The 16,526-nt window shown below is 40.1% G+C and overlaps 1 protein-coding gene across 1 annotated transcript in view; it reads right to left on the bottom strand.

The window, feature by feature from the left end:
• Positions 1 to 898: 898 nt before the first annotated feature.
• The window catches only part of TMEM236 (transmembrane protein 236), a 46,276-nt gene continuing 30,648 nt past the window's right edge, over positions 899 to 16,526 (bottom strand). Inside the window, exon 4 of the mRNA XM_060003788.1 lies at positions 899 to 1,476. Within this exon, the coding sequence (XP_059859771.1) occupies positions 899 to 1,476 (578 nt within the window). The remainder of the gene's footprint in view (positions 1,477 to 16,526) is intronic.

Here is a 16,526-nt window from a genome sequence, read left to right as displayed (position 1 = left end):
AATGGATAGCCCCTGCTATGAGTATCTGAGAGCATCCCAACATAGGAAAGCAAATCGCATAATTCTGTATCTAATTATTTAACATCAGGATAACCATTATTTATTATCACATAAGACACTAATGCATTTGCTGTTATATTTGTAAGTTGAACTTCTAATTTTAAACAGGGCTTGTACCTGACTGTTTTCATGATGGTATCCAATTCCGCAAATAAGATATTCTTCTACTTTGAAATCTCCCTCTTCAATTAATGGCTTCCTATTATAAAACTTTATCTAGGTCTTACTGGTGTACCTTGACTTCATTATATTAAACTGAGTCAAATGTCTGAAACTAAATTTACTGCTTTCTATGCTGAAAACAATTGATTACATAAAAGTCGCTTGCCACAGCAGAATAAGGAGCATAATTCCATATTTGAAGGAGACCCTAAAACTACAATTCAAATGTTTTTAAAGAATCTAAACATTATTCCATAATTACAAGTGTATTTCCTAAAATAAATTTTAACTAATTAATTCTTGTGATGCACTTTATATAAACAATAAAAAAATTTCATTCTTGGACTAACTTAGTGGGAAAACATGTTCTAATTTTTAAGAAGCTTTATTGAAGGGTGCTTTTAGAAAAAGTGCAGGATACGTAACTAAAATTAACTATTAACATTTTCTAGAGATCAAGGGGAACCAACTTAGAAGACTATAACTTTGCTTAAATTTAGCACCATTTGTATACATTTTAAAAATTGATATGCTACAGTTTTTAAAAATAGTTTTTTTCTCTAGCATCTATTCTTCATTTCTTCCTATAGCACAAAAATTTATCCCTGCCCCCCAAAAAGATTATAAATGCGTGCATGTGCATAACAAAGAGGTTTGACTATGGGACATTTCCTTGTTAAAAAGATACCTCAAAGGGAGAGAAAATCCTGAATTTGGTTAAGTAATTGAAGTAAACATAAGAGAGAGTCACGAGTACATTTTTACAAAGGCCCAAGACGGGTGTGATCGTTCCCAGGCCAATGATTAAACTAAGTCTAACAAAGATAAAGGGTAGATCCTGGAGCACGATGCCCAGGGAATTCAGAAGCGGGTTCCGGGGGGTCAGTATCATTCGAAGAAGAGAAATGAAACTGAAGATGTAGACGGGGTAGACCCAGCCTGACGTGTACACTTTGTGGTGCCCGGCCACCCGCACCATTTCTATGGTGTCCGACCACAGCAGAAAGCTCCAGAGGAAGATCTCAGCGCGCACATCCTGCTGCGACATCATTCTCAGGATTCCCCGTTCGAAGGTGGGCTCTTGGCGTCCCTCCAGCTCAGGAGTCGAGCCCTCTGCTGTGGCTCCTGGTAGCCATGACAGCCGGGTCCTCCCGGCTGGCTGTGAAGGTGTCAGGTTTTCATTTTGCCTCAATTCATCCGTCACAGTTTTTATTTGGGGCAAACTGGTCGTGTGGACGTGCCTGTCTTCGTTACCTGCAATAAGTTGATTTATTTACATTTTAACTTCAAATTTTTATTTAGAATTTAACTTTTCTTCTAATTTTATTTAAATTTTTATTTAAATTTTAAATTTTTATTTAGAATTTAACTTTTCTTTCAATTTTACTTAAATTTAAATTGTTATTTAAATTAAAATGTAAAATTTTAATTGTTATTTAAATTAAATTTTAATTGTTATTTAAATTAAATTTTTATTTAACTGTGATTTTTAAATTTTTATTTAAAGTGAGATATTTAAATTTTTATTTAAATTTAAAAATGAAATTTAAGTGTTCTCTTATTTGAGGTCTGTTTCACACATGGAATTTCAAGATAGCAATGAGTAGCACAGTGCAAAAAAAACAGAGGCAGAGAAGGCTCTTTGTGTCTTTGTATTTCCCTGGGTATGGATCCTAAGTCATTTTTACCATTTCAGAATAATAGCCATTACTGGTTACTGAGCTAAGTAAGCACTTTCACACATTATCTCATTTAATCCTCAGATAAAAAGGTGAGAGATAGGGATTACTATCCCATTCGATAAACATGGAAACTGGAGTACAAGAGGTGAAATGATGCCTAAATTCAAATACACAGTTAGGAATGGGCAGAGCTGGAATTCACGCCCAGACTTGTTTGACCCCAATTGACAATCCCTTAACTTTATGGCTGCTAGCACTTTCTAGAGGCAATACATCACATGCTAATTATAAAACAGATACATATCATAAAATCAAATGAATCAAAAGTTCAATGGTCCAATCTTATTTTATTAGACGCCCACAGAGATCACTACAACCCAGATTGCCAAGCTTAGAGTCTGGTGCTAAGAGGGTCTTTTGAGCATGATCATGAGAGAGCACGAGAGAGCCTTAGTGAAGGATAACATTCTGTATCCAAGATTCTTAAGCTGTTCTTTCCCCCGGAGTTTTTGAACTCGTCAGTGCGATGGGTTAGACTAAAGTATCTCATTTGTGACCATGAAGCTGTGGCTGGTCAACATGTCAGGCATCTGAATGAGTAGGGCATTTCCTCATTAACATCATAAAGTGAGTGAGTGTGTGTGTGTGTGTGTGAGACAGAGAGAGAGAGAGAGAGAGACAGAGAGACAGAGAGACAGAGAGAGAGAAAGAGAAAGAGGGAGAGAGAGAGAGAAAGGGAATGTGTGTGGCTGTCTGTATACACATGGGTGTTGAGGTTGGGGTTATGAAGGAAGCTCAAATCGCAGAACTTACTAACTGTTGATAGTATGATTTTTCTACATGAAAGGACTAGCACATTATTTTCCAAATATTTGAACACTTAAGCACCGTTTTCATTGCTAAGGAATTTCTCAGGTCTTGACAAAGCTTACTCAGCAAATGTGCTGAGCTGCCACATTACTTGATAAGACAAAATTTAAAGGGAGTCATTAGATGGAATAGCTCTAAAGGTTAAAGACACAAAGTCAATAAAAGTTGCTGAGATGTACTGAGCTGAAGTGAAAACATTTTAAAACAAATAAGTTATTATGATTAATGACTAATAAAAGGCTTGCTTACTATAAGTAGGAGTTGTTTAAAGGACAAACCTCAGTTTTCTTTCTATACAATTAATTATTTTTAAATTTTAAGTGTGAATTGAGTATATTTATCAAGTAAAAAATAAATTCTTGATGAGATATTATTTGCTTGTGGTATGAATCATTCATAAATAAATGTTAGGAACCATAACCCTTAGAAACTTCCTTATCAAACTTAGATGTCACAGTGGCATGAGTAGGAATCTTTTTTTTTTAACTGGAATATAGTTGATTTATAATGTTTTGTCAATTCAGGTGTACAGCAAAGTGATTCAGTTTTTTATATATATATATATATATATATATATATATTCATTCCTTTTCAGATTCTTTTCCCATATAGGTTATTACAGAATATTGAGTAGAGTTCCCTGTGCTCTAGTAGGTCCCTGTGCTCAGTAGGTCCTTGTTAGTTATCTATTTCATATACAGTAGTGTGTATCTGTTAATCCCAATTTCATAATTTATCCCTTCCCCCTATGTTTCCCCTTTGGTAACCGTAAGTTTGATTTTGAGATCTGTGAGTCTGTTTCTGTTTTGTAAATAAGTTCATTTGTGTTGTTTTTAAAATTAGATTCCACACATAAGTGATATCATACGACAATGGAATATTACTCAGCCATAAAAAATAATTTATAAAAAAGAAAAAAATAATGCCACTTGCAGCAACATGGATGGACCTAGAGATTATCATACTTAATGAAGTAAGGCAGACAGAGAAAGGAATCATTCTGATAAATTACATTCAAGAGAGAAAAATATATGCTAATTACTATTATTTTAACAATCATAATATCATCTGTTTTTAAACTCAGATGCTCACTTGCATCAATTGTATCTCTTACTTTACCAAAAAAAAAATCAATATAGAAAATATGTTTCTTAGAGTGTGTCAAGTCTTAGAGCACTCTCCTTCACCTCTCGTAGTAGATCAAGGTGTTCAAATGAAGATCCAAATTCCTTTGTCAATATGAGGAACAAAGCATATAATTTGGGCTTTTGAGGATGACTGCAAATTCAGCATTGTTTCAAAGCCAGGAAGTGCAATCTAAGAAGTGACACAATAACATTTTTTAAACAGTCATTGGGAGTCGTAATATCTGAGGATAAGAGCTGTTGGTACAAACAACGAATTCTTAGCTAGGGTTCATTTTTAATGAAATACAAAAGCCCTAATCCATGTGTATTTGGTAAAATCAGCCTCATATTTCTCCACGGCTCATTAGGGACTAGTTTAGATTTGGGGACTAGTTTAGGGTCTCTGCTGTCCTCTTTCCAAGTAAGAAGCATTATAACTATGAGCTGGAAAGCTCTGCTGGCCTCCCAAAGGGCAGGGTAGAGCTGAGGACGTCAAGAATTCATTTGGTCATTAGAACAGACCAGCAAGTTTATCCTCCAGTCACATAAACCTTCATGTATTCAATACTATTCCCTTCGGCTCCATGATTAGTTTCCCTCCAAATTATTATTTTTAAAATTTCCACTTATAGCTGGAATTCTTTTTATTGTTGCTGTTACTTGTCAGGGCTTCTATTTGAGGAAAATTATATTTACTTGTACAAAATCTGTAAAAGATATCAACACAAGAGAGCAATCTACTCACTTCCTTAAAGGCTCACGTTGCCCTGTAAAAAGTAGAGGACTTCCCTGGTCCGCCTGCCAATGCAGGGGACATGGGTTCGAACCCTGGTCCAGGAAGATCCCACATGCTGTGGAGCAACTAAGCCTGTGTGCTGCAACTACTGAGCCTACTCTCTAGAGTCCAAGAGCCACAAGTACTGAGCCAGTGTGCCACAACTACTGAAGCTCGTGCACCTAGAAGCCTAGGTGCTTCTAGGTGCACGAGCACGCAACAAGAGAAGCCACTGCAATGAGAAGTCCACGCACCACAATGAAGAGTAGCCCCCACTCGCCGCAACTAGAGGAAGCCTGTGCACAGCAATGAAGACCCAAAACAGCCAAAACCTTAATTAATTAATTAATTTTAAAAGAAAGAAATACAACACATAAAAAGTAAAAATAGCAGGCCTGGGCTTCCCTGGTGGCGCAGTGGTTGAGGGTCCGCCTGCCGATGCAGGGGACGCGGGTTCGTGCCCCGGTCTGGGAGGATCCCACGTGCCGTGGAGCGGCTGGGCCCGTGAGCCATGGCCGCTGGGCCTGCGCGTCCGGAGCCTGTGCTCCGCAACGGGAGAGGCCACAACAGTGAGAGGCCCGCGTACCGCAAAAAAAAAAAAAAAAAAATAGCAGGCCTGCTGCGTAGTTCCCCACAGCTTATGCCAGCCGCCAAAACAACTTTATATCCTCACCGTGCACGCCAAATAAATAAGGAAATGCAATTTTTTTTTTTTTTTTTTTTTTGCGGTACGTGGGCCTCTCACTGCTGTGGCCTCTCCCGTTGCGGAGCACAGGCTCCGGATGCGCAGGCTCAGCGGCCATGGCCCACGGGCCCAGCCGCTCCGCGGCATGTGGGATCTTCCCGGACCGGGGCACGAACCCGCGTCCCCTGCATCGGCAGGCGGACTCTCAACCACTGCGCCATCAGGGAAGCCCAGGAAATGCAATTTTGATAACAGATAAATGTTTAAGTAGGTAACTCACACCTCTTTTGCTTTATTATTTCTTCATAGTGATGTATTTCTATCTCTAACTTGTTCCCCAAAAGTTTTAGATCACTTACAGGGAAAGTGTAAGTACAACGTAACAAATCAGTAGTGAGGAATTTTCTAGAGTGACATGTATTCCTCTTGCAAAGAGAAAAAGAAAGCAATAAAAGTTATTTAAATAAAAAGAGAGCAAAAGGAGAGAGAAGAATCAGAAAAAGGGGCACCTAAAAACAAAACAGGAATGATGCTACTAAAAATGAACTTTTAAAATGAAATCAACATTTTAATTTTATTCATTCAAACATTTCACTGTATAAAGGCAACTTGGAAAAGGAAATCTCAGCTTAGGGGTAAAATGGCCTTTTTGAAGGGGAAGTGGGCTGGACTCAAGTGCCAACAGCAGGCGAGTGCTAGGTAGCGCCGTTAGTAGGGGGACAGGCTTCAAAACTGCCTCTCCAAACAACAGCTTCAAAACTGCTCCTGACAGGGACTTCCCTGGTGGTCCAGTGGTTAAGACTTCACCTTCCACTGCAGGGGGCACAGGTTCGATCCCTGGTTGGGGAGCTAAGATCCCCGCATGGCGTGGCCAAAAGACTGCACCTGATGTTGGTTAAGGGCTAGAACACTTGGACACCCAAGCTGTCTGCTGTTAGCAGACACACTGTAGAGTGCTGTTCCAAGCTTAGGCTGGGCATTGAGAATGATGCAGCGGATAATGTCCCTGCCTTCACCACTCCGCCCCCTGGATCTGGGAAGTGACAGTTAAGCAGAGACTGAAGAATAAATAGGAATGAATTATGTGAGAAATGGAGAAAGGAAATTTCCAGGTGTTAGGAAGAGTAGGTGTAAAGCTCCTTCAGCTAAAATGAGCTGAAAGGAGGAGAGTGTGGTGAGGGGCTGGTGGGGGGCAAGAGAGGGAAGAAGAGGAGAGAAGTTAAGACTTACTAAGTGTCTTCTCCATACCAGGTGCCCTTCTAAGCCCTTTCTATGCATCCATTCACTTCATCCTTAGAAAAACTCTATGATGTGGCTAACAAAGGGGAAAGGTGTGGGGGGAGATAAATTGGGAATATGAGATTAACAGATACAAACTACTGTATATAAAACAGATAAGCAGTAAGGATTTACCATAGAGCACAGGGAACTATATTCAACACCTTGTAATAACCTATTATGGAAAAGAATCTGAAATATATACAATATATATAACTGAATCACTTTGCTATATACCTGAAACTAACACAATATTATAAATCAACTATACTTCAATATAATAATAATAATAATAAACCTCTATGATGTAGATACTATTATGTTCCCATTTTAAAGATGAGTAAACTGAGGCAGAGGGAGATTAAGGATTGTTTCCAGGGTCACACAGCGAGCAAGGAGAGGGATGGAGCGTGAACCTCAGACCCTTAAGAACTAGACAAAACTGTCCGTGGCAAAGCCAGCTGATGTGGAGCTAATGGGCCACGATAAACGTTTCGGACTTGATTCTAAGTTTATTCTAAGTTCACCAAAGATGAGGACAATGCAGGGCACGGGAGCTAGAGAGGACCTGGGGGTTCATCAAAGAGGCTCTTGAGGCCGTCAAGGCAGCTGATGTGAAATGAGGTTGTTATTCAACTCACAGCAACCAGAAGATCAAATTAAAGACTCATTCAGAAAAAGTATGACTAGTCTTGATGCACAGTCCCTGAAATCAATTTTTCCCTGAGAGGAAAATGGTCTAGAGAAAGAAAACTGCTAATGATTTAAATATAACATGCTGAGACAAAAAAAAAAAAAAAAATCAGGAATAGAAGAAAAGTCACAGTCTTATGAAAAAAATTTTAAAAACATATGAAGCACACAAAGCACTTTCAGTCAAAGTACTTTTAGAGATTAAAAAAATAATGAGGACCTTCAAGATGGCGGAGGAGTAAAATGTGTAAATCACCTTCCTCCCCAAAATACATCTACATGTGGAACAACTCCTACAGAACACCTACTGAACGCTGGCAGAAGACCTCAGACCTCCCAAAAGGCAAGAAACCCCCCACGTACCTGGGTTGGGCAAAAGGAAAAAGAATAAACAGACACAAAAGGATAGGGATGGGACCTGCACTGGTGGGAGGGAGCTGTGAAGGAGGAAAGGTTTCCACACACTAGGAGGCCCTTCGCGGGCGGAGACTGCAGGTGGCGGAGGGGGGAAGCTTCGCAGCCGCGGAGGAGAGCACAGCCACAGGGGTGCGGAAGGCAAAGCGGAGAGATTCCCGCACGGAGGATCGGTGCCGACCGGCACTCACCAGCCCGAGAGGCTTGTCTGCTCACCCGCCAGGGCGGGCGGGGCTGGGAGCTGAGACTCGGGCTTCGGTCAGAGCACAGGGAGGGGACTGGGGTTGGCGGTGTGAACACAGCCTGCAGGGGGTTAGTGCGCCACGGCTGGCCGGGAGGGATTCCGGGGAAAAGTCTGGACCTGCCGCAGAGACAAGAGACCAGTGTTTCCTGGTGCGCGGGAGAGGGGATTAAGAGCGCTGCTTAAAGGAGCTCCAGAGACGGGTGCGAACCGCGGCTAAAAGCGCGGACCCCAGAGACGGGCATGAAACGCTAAGGCTGCTGCCGCCACCAAGAAGCCTGTGTGCGAGCACAGGTCACTATCCACAACCCCCTTCCGCGGAGCCTGTGCAGCCCGCCACTGCCAGGGTCCCGGGATCCAGGGACAACTTCCCCGGGAGAACGCATGGAGCGCCTCAGGCTGGTGCAATGTCGCTCCAGCCTCTGCCGCCGCAGGCCCGCCCCACACTCCATGCCCACCAAACTTGGACCTGCCCACCAGAAAGACAAGATCCAGCCTCATCCACCAGAACAAAGGCACCAGTCCCCTCCACGAGGGAGCCTATACAACACACTGAACCAACCTTACCCACTGGGGGCAGACACCAAAAACAACAGGAACTATGAACCTGCAGGCAGTGAAGAGGAGACCCCCAATCACAGTAAGTTAAGCAAAATGAGAAGACAGAGAAACATGCAGCAGATGAAGGAGCAAGGTAAAAACCCACCAGACCAAACAAATGAAGAGGAAATAGGCAGTCTACCTGAAAAATAATTCAGAGTAATGATAGTAAGGATGATCCGAAATCTTGGAAATACAATGGAGAAAATACAAGAAATGTTTAACGAGGACCTAGAAGAACTAAAGAACAAACAAACAATGACGAACAACACAATAAACGAAAGTAAAAATTCTCTAGAAGGAATCAATAGCAGACTAACTGAGGCAGAAGAACAGATTAGTGACTTGGAGGATAAAATACTGGCAATAACTACCTCAGAGCAAAATAAAGAAAAAGAATGAAAAGAATTGAGGACACTCTCAGAGACCTCTGGGACAATATTAAATGCACCAGCATTCAAATTATAGGGGTCCTAGAAGAAGAAGAGAAAAAGAAAGGGACTGAGAAAATATTTGAAGAGATTATAGTTGAAAACTTCCCTAGTATGGGAGAGGAAATAGTCAATCAAGTCTAGGAAGTGCAGAGAGTCCCATACAGGATAAATCCAAGGAGACACATGCTAAGACATATATTAGTCAAACTATCAAAAATTAAAGACAAAGAACAATATTAAAAGCAGCACAGGAAAAGCAACAAATAACATACAAGGGAAACCCCATAAGGTGAACAGCTGATCTTTCAGCAGAAGCTTTGCAAGCCGGAAGGGAGTGGCAGGACATACTTAAAGTGATGAAAGGGAAAAAGCTGCAATGAGATTACTCTACCAAGCAAGGATCTCATTCAGATTGGACAGAGAAATTAAAACCTTTCCAGACAAACAAAAGAAGAGAATTCAGCACCACCAAACCAGCTTTAAAACAAATGCTAATGGAACTTCTCTAGGCAGCAAACACAGAGTAGGAAAACACCTACAATAACAAACCCAAAACTATTAAGAAAACGGTAATAGGAACATAACATATCGATAACTACCTTAAATGTAATTGCATTAAATACTCCAACCAAAAGACATAGACTGGCTGAATGGATACAAAAACAAGACCCATATATATGCTGTCTACAAGTGACCCACTTCAGACCTAGGGACACATACAGACTGAAAGTGAGGGGATGGAAAAAGATATTCCATGCAAATGCAAATCAAAAGCAGGCTGGAGTAGCAATTCTCGTATCAGACAAAATAGACTTTAAAATAAAGACTATTATAAGAGACAAAGAAGGACACTACATAATGATCAAGGGATCAATCCAAGAAGATATAACAACTGTAAATATTTATGCACCCAACACAGGAGCACCTCAATACATAAGGCAAATGCTAACAGCCATAAAAGGGGAAATCGACAGTAACACAATCATGGAAGGGGACTTTAACACCCCACTTTCACCAATGGACAGATCAAACAAAATGAAAATAAATAAGGAAACACAAGATTTAAATGATACATTAAACAAGATGGACTTAATTGATATTTATAGGACATTCCATCCAAAAACAGCAGAATACACTTTCTTCTCAAGCGCTCATGGAACATTCTCCAGGATAGATCATATCTTGGGTCACAAATCAAGCCTTGGTAATTTTAAGAAAAGTGAAATCGTATCAAGCATCTTTTCTGACCACAATGTTATGACACTAGATATCAATTACAGGGAAAAAACCTGTAAAAACTACAAACATATGGAAGCTAAACAATATGCTACTAAATAACCAAGAGATCACTGAAGAAATCAAAGAGGAAATCAAAAAATACCTAGAAACAACTGACAATGAAAACACGATGACCCAAAACCTGTGGGATGCAGCAAAAGCAGTTCTAAGAGGGAAGTTTATAGCAATACAATCCTACCTCAAGAAACAAGAAACATCTCAAATAAACAACCTAACCTTACACCTAAAGCAATTAGAGACAGGAGAACAAAAAACCCCAAAGTTAGCAGAAGGAAAGAAATCATGAAGATCAGATCAGAAATAAACGAAAAAGAAATAAAGGAAATGTTAGCAAAGATAGCAATAAATGATAGCAATAAAACTAAAAGCTGGTTCTTTGAGAAGATAAACAAAATTCATAAACCATTAGCCAGACTCATCAAGAAAAAAAGGGAGAAGACTCAAATCAACAGAATTAGAAATGAAAACAGAGAAGTAACAACAGACACTGCAGAAATACAAAAGATCATGAGATTACTACAAGCAACTATAGGCCAATAAAATGGACAACCTGGAAGAAATGGACAAATTCTTAGAAAAGCACAACCTTCCGAGACTGAACCAGGAAGAAACAGAAAATATAAACAGACCAATCACAAGCACTGAAATTGAAACTGTGATTAAAAATCTTCCAACAAACTAAAACCCAGGACCAGATGGCTTCACAGGCGAATTCTATCAATCATTTAGAGAAGAGCTAACACCTATCTTTCTCAAACTCTTCCAAAATATAGCAGAGGGAGGAACACTCCCAAACTCATTCTACGAGGCCACCATCACCCTGATACCAAAACCAGATAAAGATGTCACAAAGAAAGAAAACTACAGGCCAATATCACTGATGAACATAGATGCAAAAATCCTCAATAAATATTAGCAAACAATGCAGCAGCACATTAAAAGGATCATACACCATGATCAAGTGGGGTTTATCACAGGAATGCAAGGATTCTTCAGTATATGCAAATTAACCAATGTGATACTCCATATTAACAAACTGAAGGATAAAAACCATATGATCATCTCAATAGATGCAGAAAAAGCTTTTGACAAAATTCAACACCTATTTATGATAAAAACCCTGCAGAAAGTAGGCATAGAGGGAACCTACCTCAACATAATAAACGCCATATATGACAAACCCACAGCCAACATCGTTCTCAATGGTGAAAAACTGAAACCATTTCCACTAAGATCAGGAAAAAGGCAAGGTTGCACACTCTCACCACTATTATTCAACATAGCTTTGGAAGTTTTAGACATAGCAATCAGACACAAAAAGAAATAAAAGGAATCCAAACTGGAAAAGAAGAAGTAAAACTGTCACTGTTTGCAGATGAGATAATAGTATACATAGAGAATCCTAAAGATGATACCAGAAAACTACTAGAACTAATCAATGAATTTGGTAGAGTTGCAGGATACAAAATTAATGCACAGAAATCTCTTGCATTCCTATACACTAATGATGAAAAATCTGAAAGATAAATTAAGGAAACACTCCCATTTACCACTGCATCAAAAAGAATAAGATACCTAGGAATAACCTACCTAAGGAGACAAAAGACCTGTACTCAGAAAAATATAAGACATGATGAAAGAAATTAAAGATGATACAAACAGATGGAGAGATATACCATGTTCTTGGATTGGAAGAATCAACACTGTGAAAATGACTCTACTACCCAAAGCAATCTACAGATTCAATGCAATCCCTGTCAAACTACCACTGGCATTTTTCACAGAACTAGAACAAAAATTTCACAATTTGTATGGAAACACAAAAGACCCCGAATAGCCAAAGCAATCTTGAGAAAGAAAAACAGAGCTGGAGGGATCAGGCTCCCTGACTTCAGACTATACTACAAAGCTACAGTAATCAAGACAGTATGGCACTGCCACAAAAACAGAAATATAGATCAGTGGAACAGGATAGAAAGCCCAGAGATAAATCCATGCACATATGGTCACCCTATCTTTGATAAAGGAGGCAAGAATATGCAATGGAAAATGAAAACCTCTTCAATAAGTGGTGCTGTAAAAGAATGAAATTAAAACACTCTCTAACACCATACACAAAAATAAACTCAAAATGGATTAAAGACCTAAATGTAAGGCCAGATACTATAAAACTCTTAGAGGAAAACATATGCAGAACACTCTATGACATAAATCACAGCAAGATCTTTTTTGACCCACCTCCTAGAGAAATGGAAATAAAAACAAAATAAACAAATGGGACCTAATGAAACTTAAAAGCTTTTGCACAGGAAAGGAAACCATAAACAAGATGAAACGACAACCCTCAGAGTGGGAGAAAATATTTGCAAATGAAACAACTGACAAAAGATTAATCTCTAAAATATACAAGCAGCTCACTATCAAAAACACAAACAACCCAATCCAAAAATGGGCAAAAGACCTAAACAGACATTTCTCCAAAGAAGATATACAGATTGCCAACAAACACATGAAAGGATGCTTAACATCACTAATCATTAGAGAAATGCAAATCAAAACTACAATGAGGTATCACCTCACACCAGTCAGAATGGCCATCATCAACAAGTCTATAAACAATAACTGCTGGAGTGGGTGTGGAGAAAAGGGAACCCTCTTGCACTGTTGGTGGGAATGTAAATTGATACAGCCACTATGGAGAACAGTATGGAGTTTCCTTAAAAAACGAAAAATAGAACTACCATACGACCCAGCAATTCCACTCCTGGGCATATACCCTGAGAAAACCATAATTCAAAAAAAGTCATATACCACAATGCTCATTGCAGCTCTGTTTACAATAGCCAGGACATGGAAGCAACCTAAGTGTCCATCATTGGATGAATGGATAAAGAAGATGTGGCACATATATACAATGGAATATTACTCAGCCATAAAAGGAAACAAAATTGAGTTATTTGTAGTGAGGTGGATGGACCTAGAGTCTGTCATACAGAGTGAAGTAAGTCAGAAGAAGAAAAACAAATACTGTATGTTAACACATATATATGGAATCTAAAAATAAATAAATAATGGTTCTGAAGAACCTAGGGGCAGGACAGGAATAGAGACGCAGATGTAGATAATGGACTTGAGGACACAGGGAGGGGGAACGGTAAGCTGGGACAAAGTGAGAGTGGCATGGACATATGTACACTACCAAATGTAAAATAGCTAGTGGGAAGTAGCCGCGTAACACAGGGAGATCAACAGGGTGCTTTGTGACCACCTAGATTGGTGGGATAGGGAGGGTGGGAGGGAGACGCAAGAAGGAGGAGATATGGGGATATATGTATATGTATAGCTGATTCACTTTGTTATACAGCAGAAACTAACAATGTAAAGCAGTTATACTCCAATAAAGATGTTTAAAAAAATAAAACAAATATACAAATAAATAATAAAATACACTCCATCTAAAATAAACACTTTGATACTCTTAAGTGTTTAAAATGCAAATTACAAACATTGTTATTTTCACCGTCTCCACTGACTAAACTCGCTGACCTGTGTCTATATACAGTTTCCTTTGAGGAGCACGTCTGAGGTTGGGAAGACAAGTAACGTCACTGCCAAGTAATAATGACAAAACCCCGCGCCGACCTCCCAGCATGGTTATGATGAAGGATTGAGTCAACATTTGTAAAGCATTTAAAATAGTGCGTGACACAGAGAAACAGCCCTATGTGCATTAAATAATTGTTTTAAATGAATTAGAAGAGAATAGAAAATAGAATGCAGTAAACAGTGATTACAGTTAAACTTTGGTTATAGTTACACTGCTACCCAGTATCCCATATATCAGGGGAGGTCAAAACTTTGGAGACATAGTGTCAAACTAACAGAGACTAATTCTTAGGTTTGCCTATTCACAAAGAAATATGCTACTGCACAGATATACCCTATGCAGGCAGAGACAGCTTGCACCAGCTGATAGCCATGTGTACCTCTTCTCAACTCCGTGATCAGTGCTCAGCGATACCACCTTGGTATCTGTAAATTGGTCACTGTGAGAGTATTCACCCCGGAAAAAAATTGGCAAATGCTACAAATCAGGGCTTCCCCACCACCCCCACCCGGAGAGACGGTTGTTTAAACACTGACCAGCGTACTACTCTCTGTGCTCAAAACTGTATGCACGGTTTCATCAAATAATAATAACTAATAATACTAATGAATTCAACCTATCATCAGTTCTGCAAGACTTCTTGGGCATACATTCTCAGTTGTGAGACAACTGTGACAACTTTCTTTACAAAAGGCATTGTATTGTGATCTGGTAAATTCAAAAGCCCTCAGATTCAGTTCCAGTTCCCTGCTAGGCATTGCATAAATCTGACAAGAAATAAATTCATTTCTGAATTTTAGGCAATGTGAAATTCTACGGGAATTCTTTTGTCTGAGGACACGGCAGGAAGGCTTGGTAGTTTAAAGACCATCTTTCCCTCTAATACTAGACACGAATTGCTAAAAACTGACAATATTATCGATTCTTAAAAATTCCATTTGTTAAGGTTGAGAAAACTTTCTTCATTTTCTAATCTTCAGCTTTTCATTTGGGATATTCTGGTCCTTCTCCTCTTTGATATGTGTTTATATCAGAGAATGTAATTAATTTATTTTTTTCCCTTTTTTAAAACATCTTTATTGGAGTATAATTGCTTTACATTGTCGTGTTAGTTTCTGCTGTATAACAAAGTGAATCAGCTATACGTATACATCTATCCCCATATCTCCTCCCTCTTGCGTCTCCCTCCCACCCTCCCTATCCCACCCTCTAGGTGGTCACAAAGCACTGAGCTGATCTCCCTGTGCTATGCGGCTGCTTCCCACTAGCTACCTATTTTACATTTGGTAGTGTATATATGTTCATGCCACTCTCTCACTTCGTCCCAGCTTACCCTTCCCCTTCCCTGTGTCCTCAAGTCCATTCTCTACATCTGCGTCTCTATTCCTGTCCTGCCCCTAGGTTCTTCAGAAACATTTTTTTTGTGTGTAGATTTTATATGTATGTGTTAGCATACAGTATTTGTTCTTGAGAGAATGTAATTTAATTTACAGTACATAAGTAGAAAACTTATTTTTCTACATTTATATTAATATAGTATGTATACTATAATAATGATAATATGAATTATGCTAACAATGTAATAAGTATATTATATATAATATGCATTAATATATACAATAAATAATTCTAGATTTCTAAGTGGTTTGAAATTCCTCTACTAGTTAAGTGCTTGGATATAGACCAGAGCTAGAACCCCCAGTGTGAGCCCAATCAGGGTGACAAAAATGGACACATGTGGGAATGAGCCTGATCTGTGGCCTTCTGAGCCCTTACCTCAGTTTTAATCATAGGTATTTGTTAGTGTCCTTCAGAAACGTGGTACCACACCCACTAGACAGTGAGCTCCATGCAATGGGGGCTCTGCTTGTTTTCACCCATCACTTCACTCCCAGAGCCTAGTGGAGTGTCTGGTATGGAACAGATCCTCCATAAAGATTTGCTGCATAAAAGATTGGAGGAATTCCTGTTCCAGAGACTATGAGCATGATGGAGCCATGCGCATTCTGGAGGAAAAAAGAAAAATCTGCACTAAGGCAGGTAAGCCAAAGCGTGAAAACCAGGCTGAATAATACCCGCCCTCCCCCCAACCCCGGTCCCCATGCTCTCAATCCCCTCCCATCACAGGAAGACTTGGGAATCCTGCACAGACTATCCTCTGGCCTGGGTGCTAGATGGAGCCCTTTAAGCGAGACCACGGACTGATTAGGTAAAGAAGCCCTAAAAGGCATTTGGAGCTCCTGGCAGCGCAGCCTGGGGACCGTGCAGCTCAACGGTAAGGGAAGACCGCTGGCTGTGGGCCCAGCAGAGTGCGTGCATGCGCGGCACAGCGCCTGCACAGCCCCTGGACTCGGGCCGGCATCCCCAGGGGTGCCAGGGGTGGCTCAAGGGATTCAAAAGCCTCCCGGGCACTGGCGGCGGTAGGAGGCACCAGGCAGGGGATGAAAGCGCCAATGCGTGGTTCCCAGAAGAGAGCGTTTGTGAGTTCATAGGAAGCATACTTTGGAGCAGGGGTCCCCAGCAGCCGGGCCACAGACGGGTACAGGTCCTCGGCCTGTTAGGAACCGGGCCGCACAGCAGGAGGGGAGCGGCGGGCGAC

The sequence above is a fragment of the Delphinus delphis genome, chromosome 2 (assembly GCF_949987515.2).
Source record: "Delphinus delphis chromosome 2, mDelDel1.2, whole genome shotgun sequence".
Classification (NCBI taxonomy): Eukaryota; Metazoa; Chordata; class Mammalia; order Artiodactyla; family Delphinidae; genus Delphinus; species Delphinus delphis.
The sequence above is the reverse complement of the archived record's forward strand: the minus strand, read 5'-3'. Positions and strand labels throughout refer to the sequence as shown.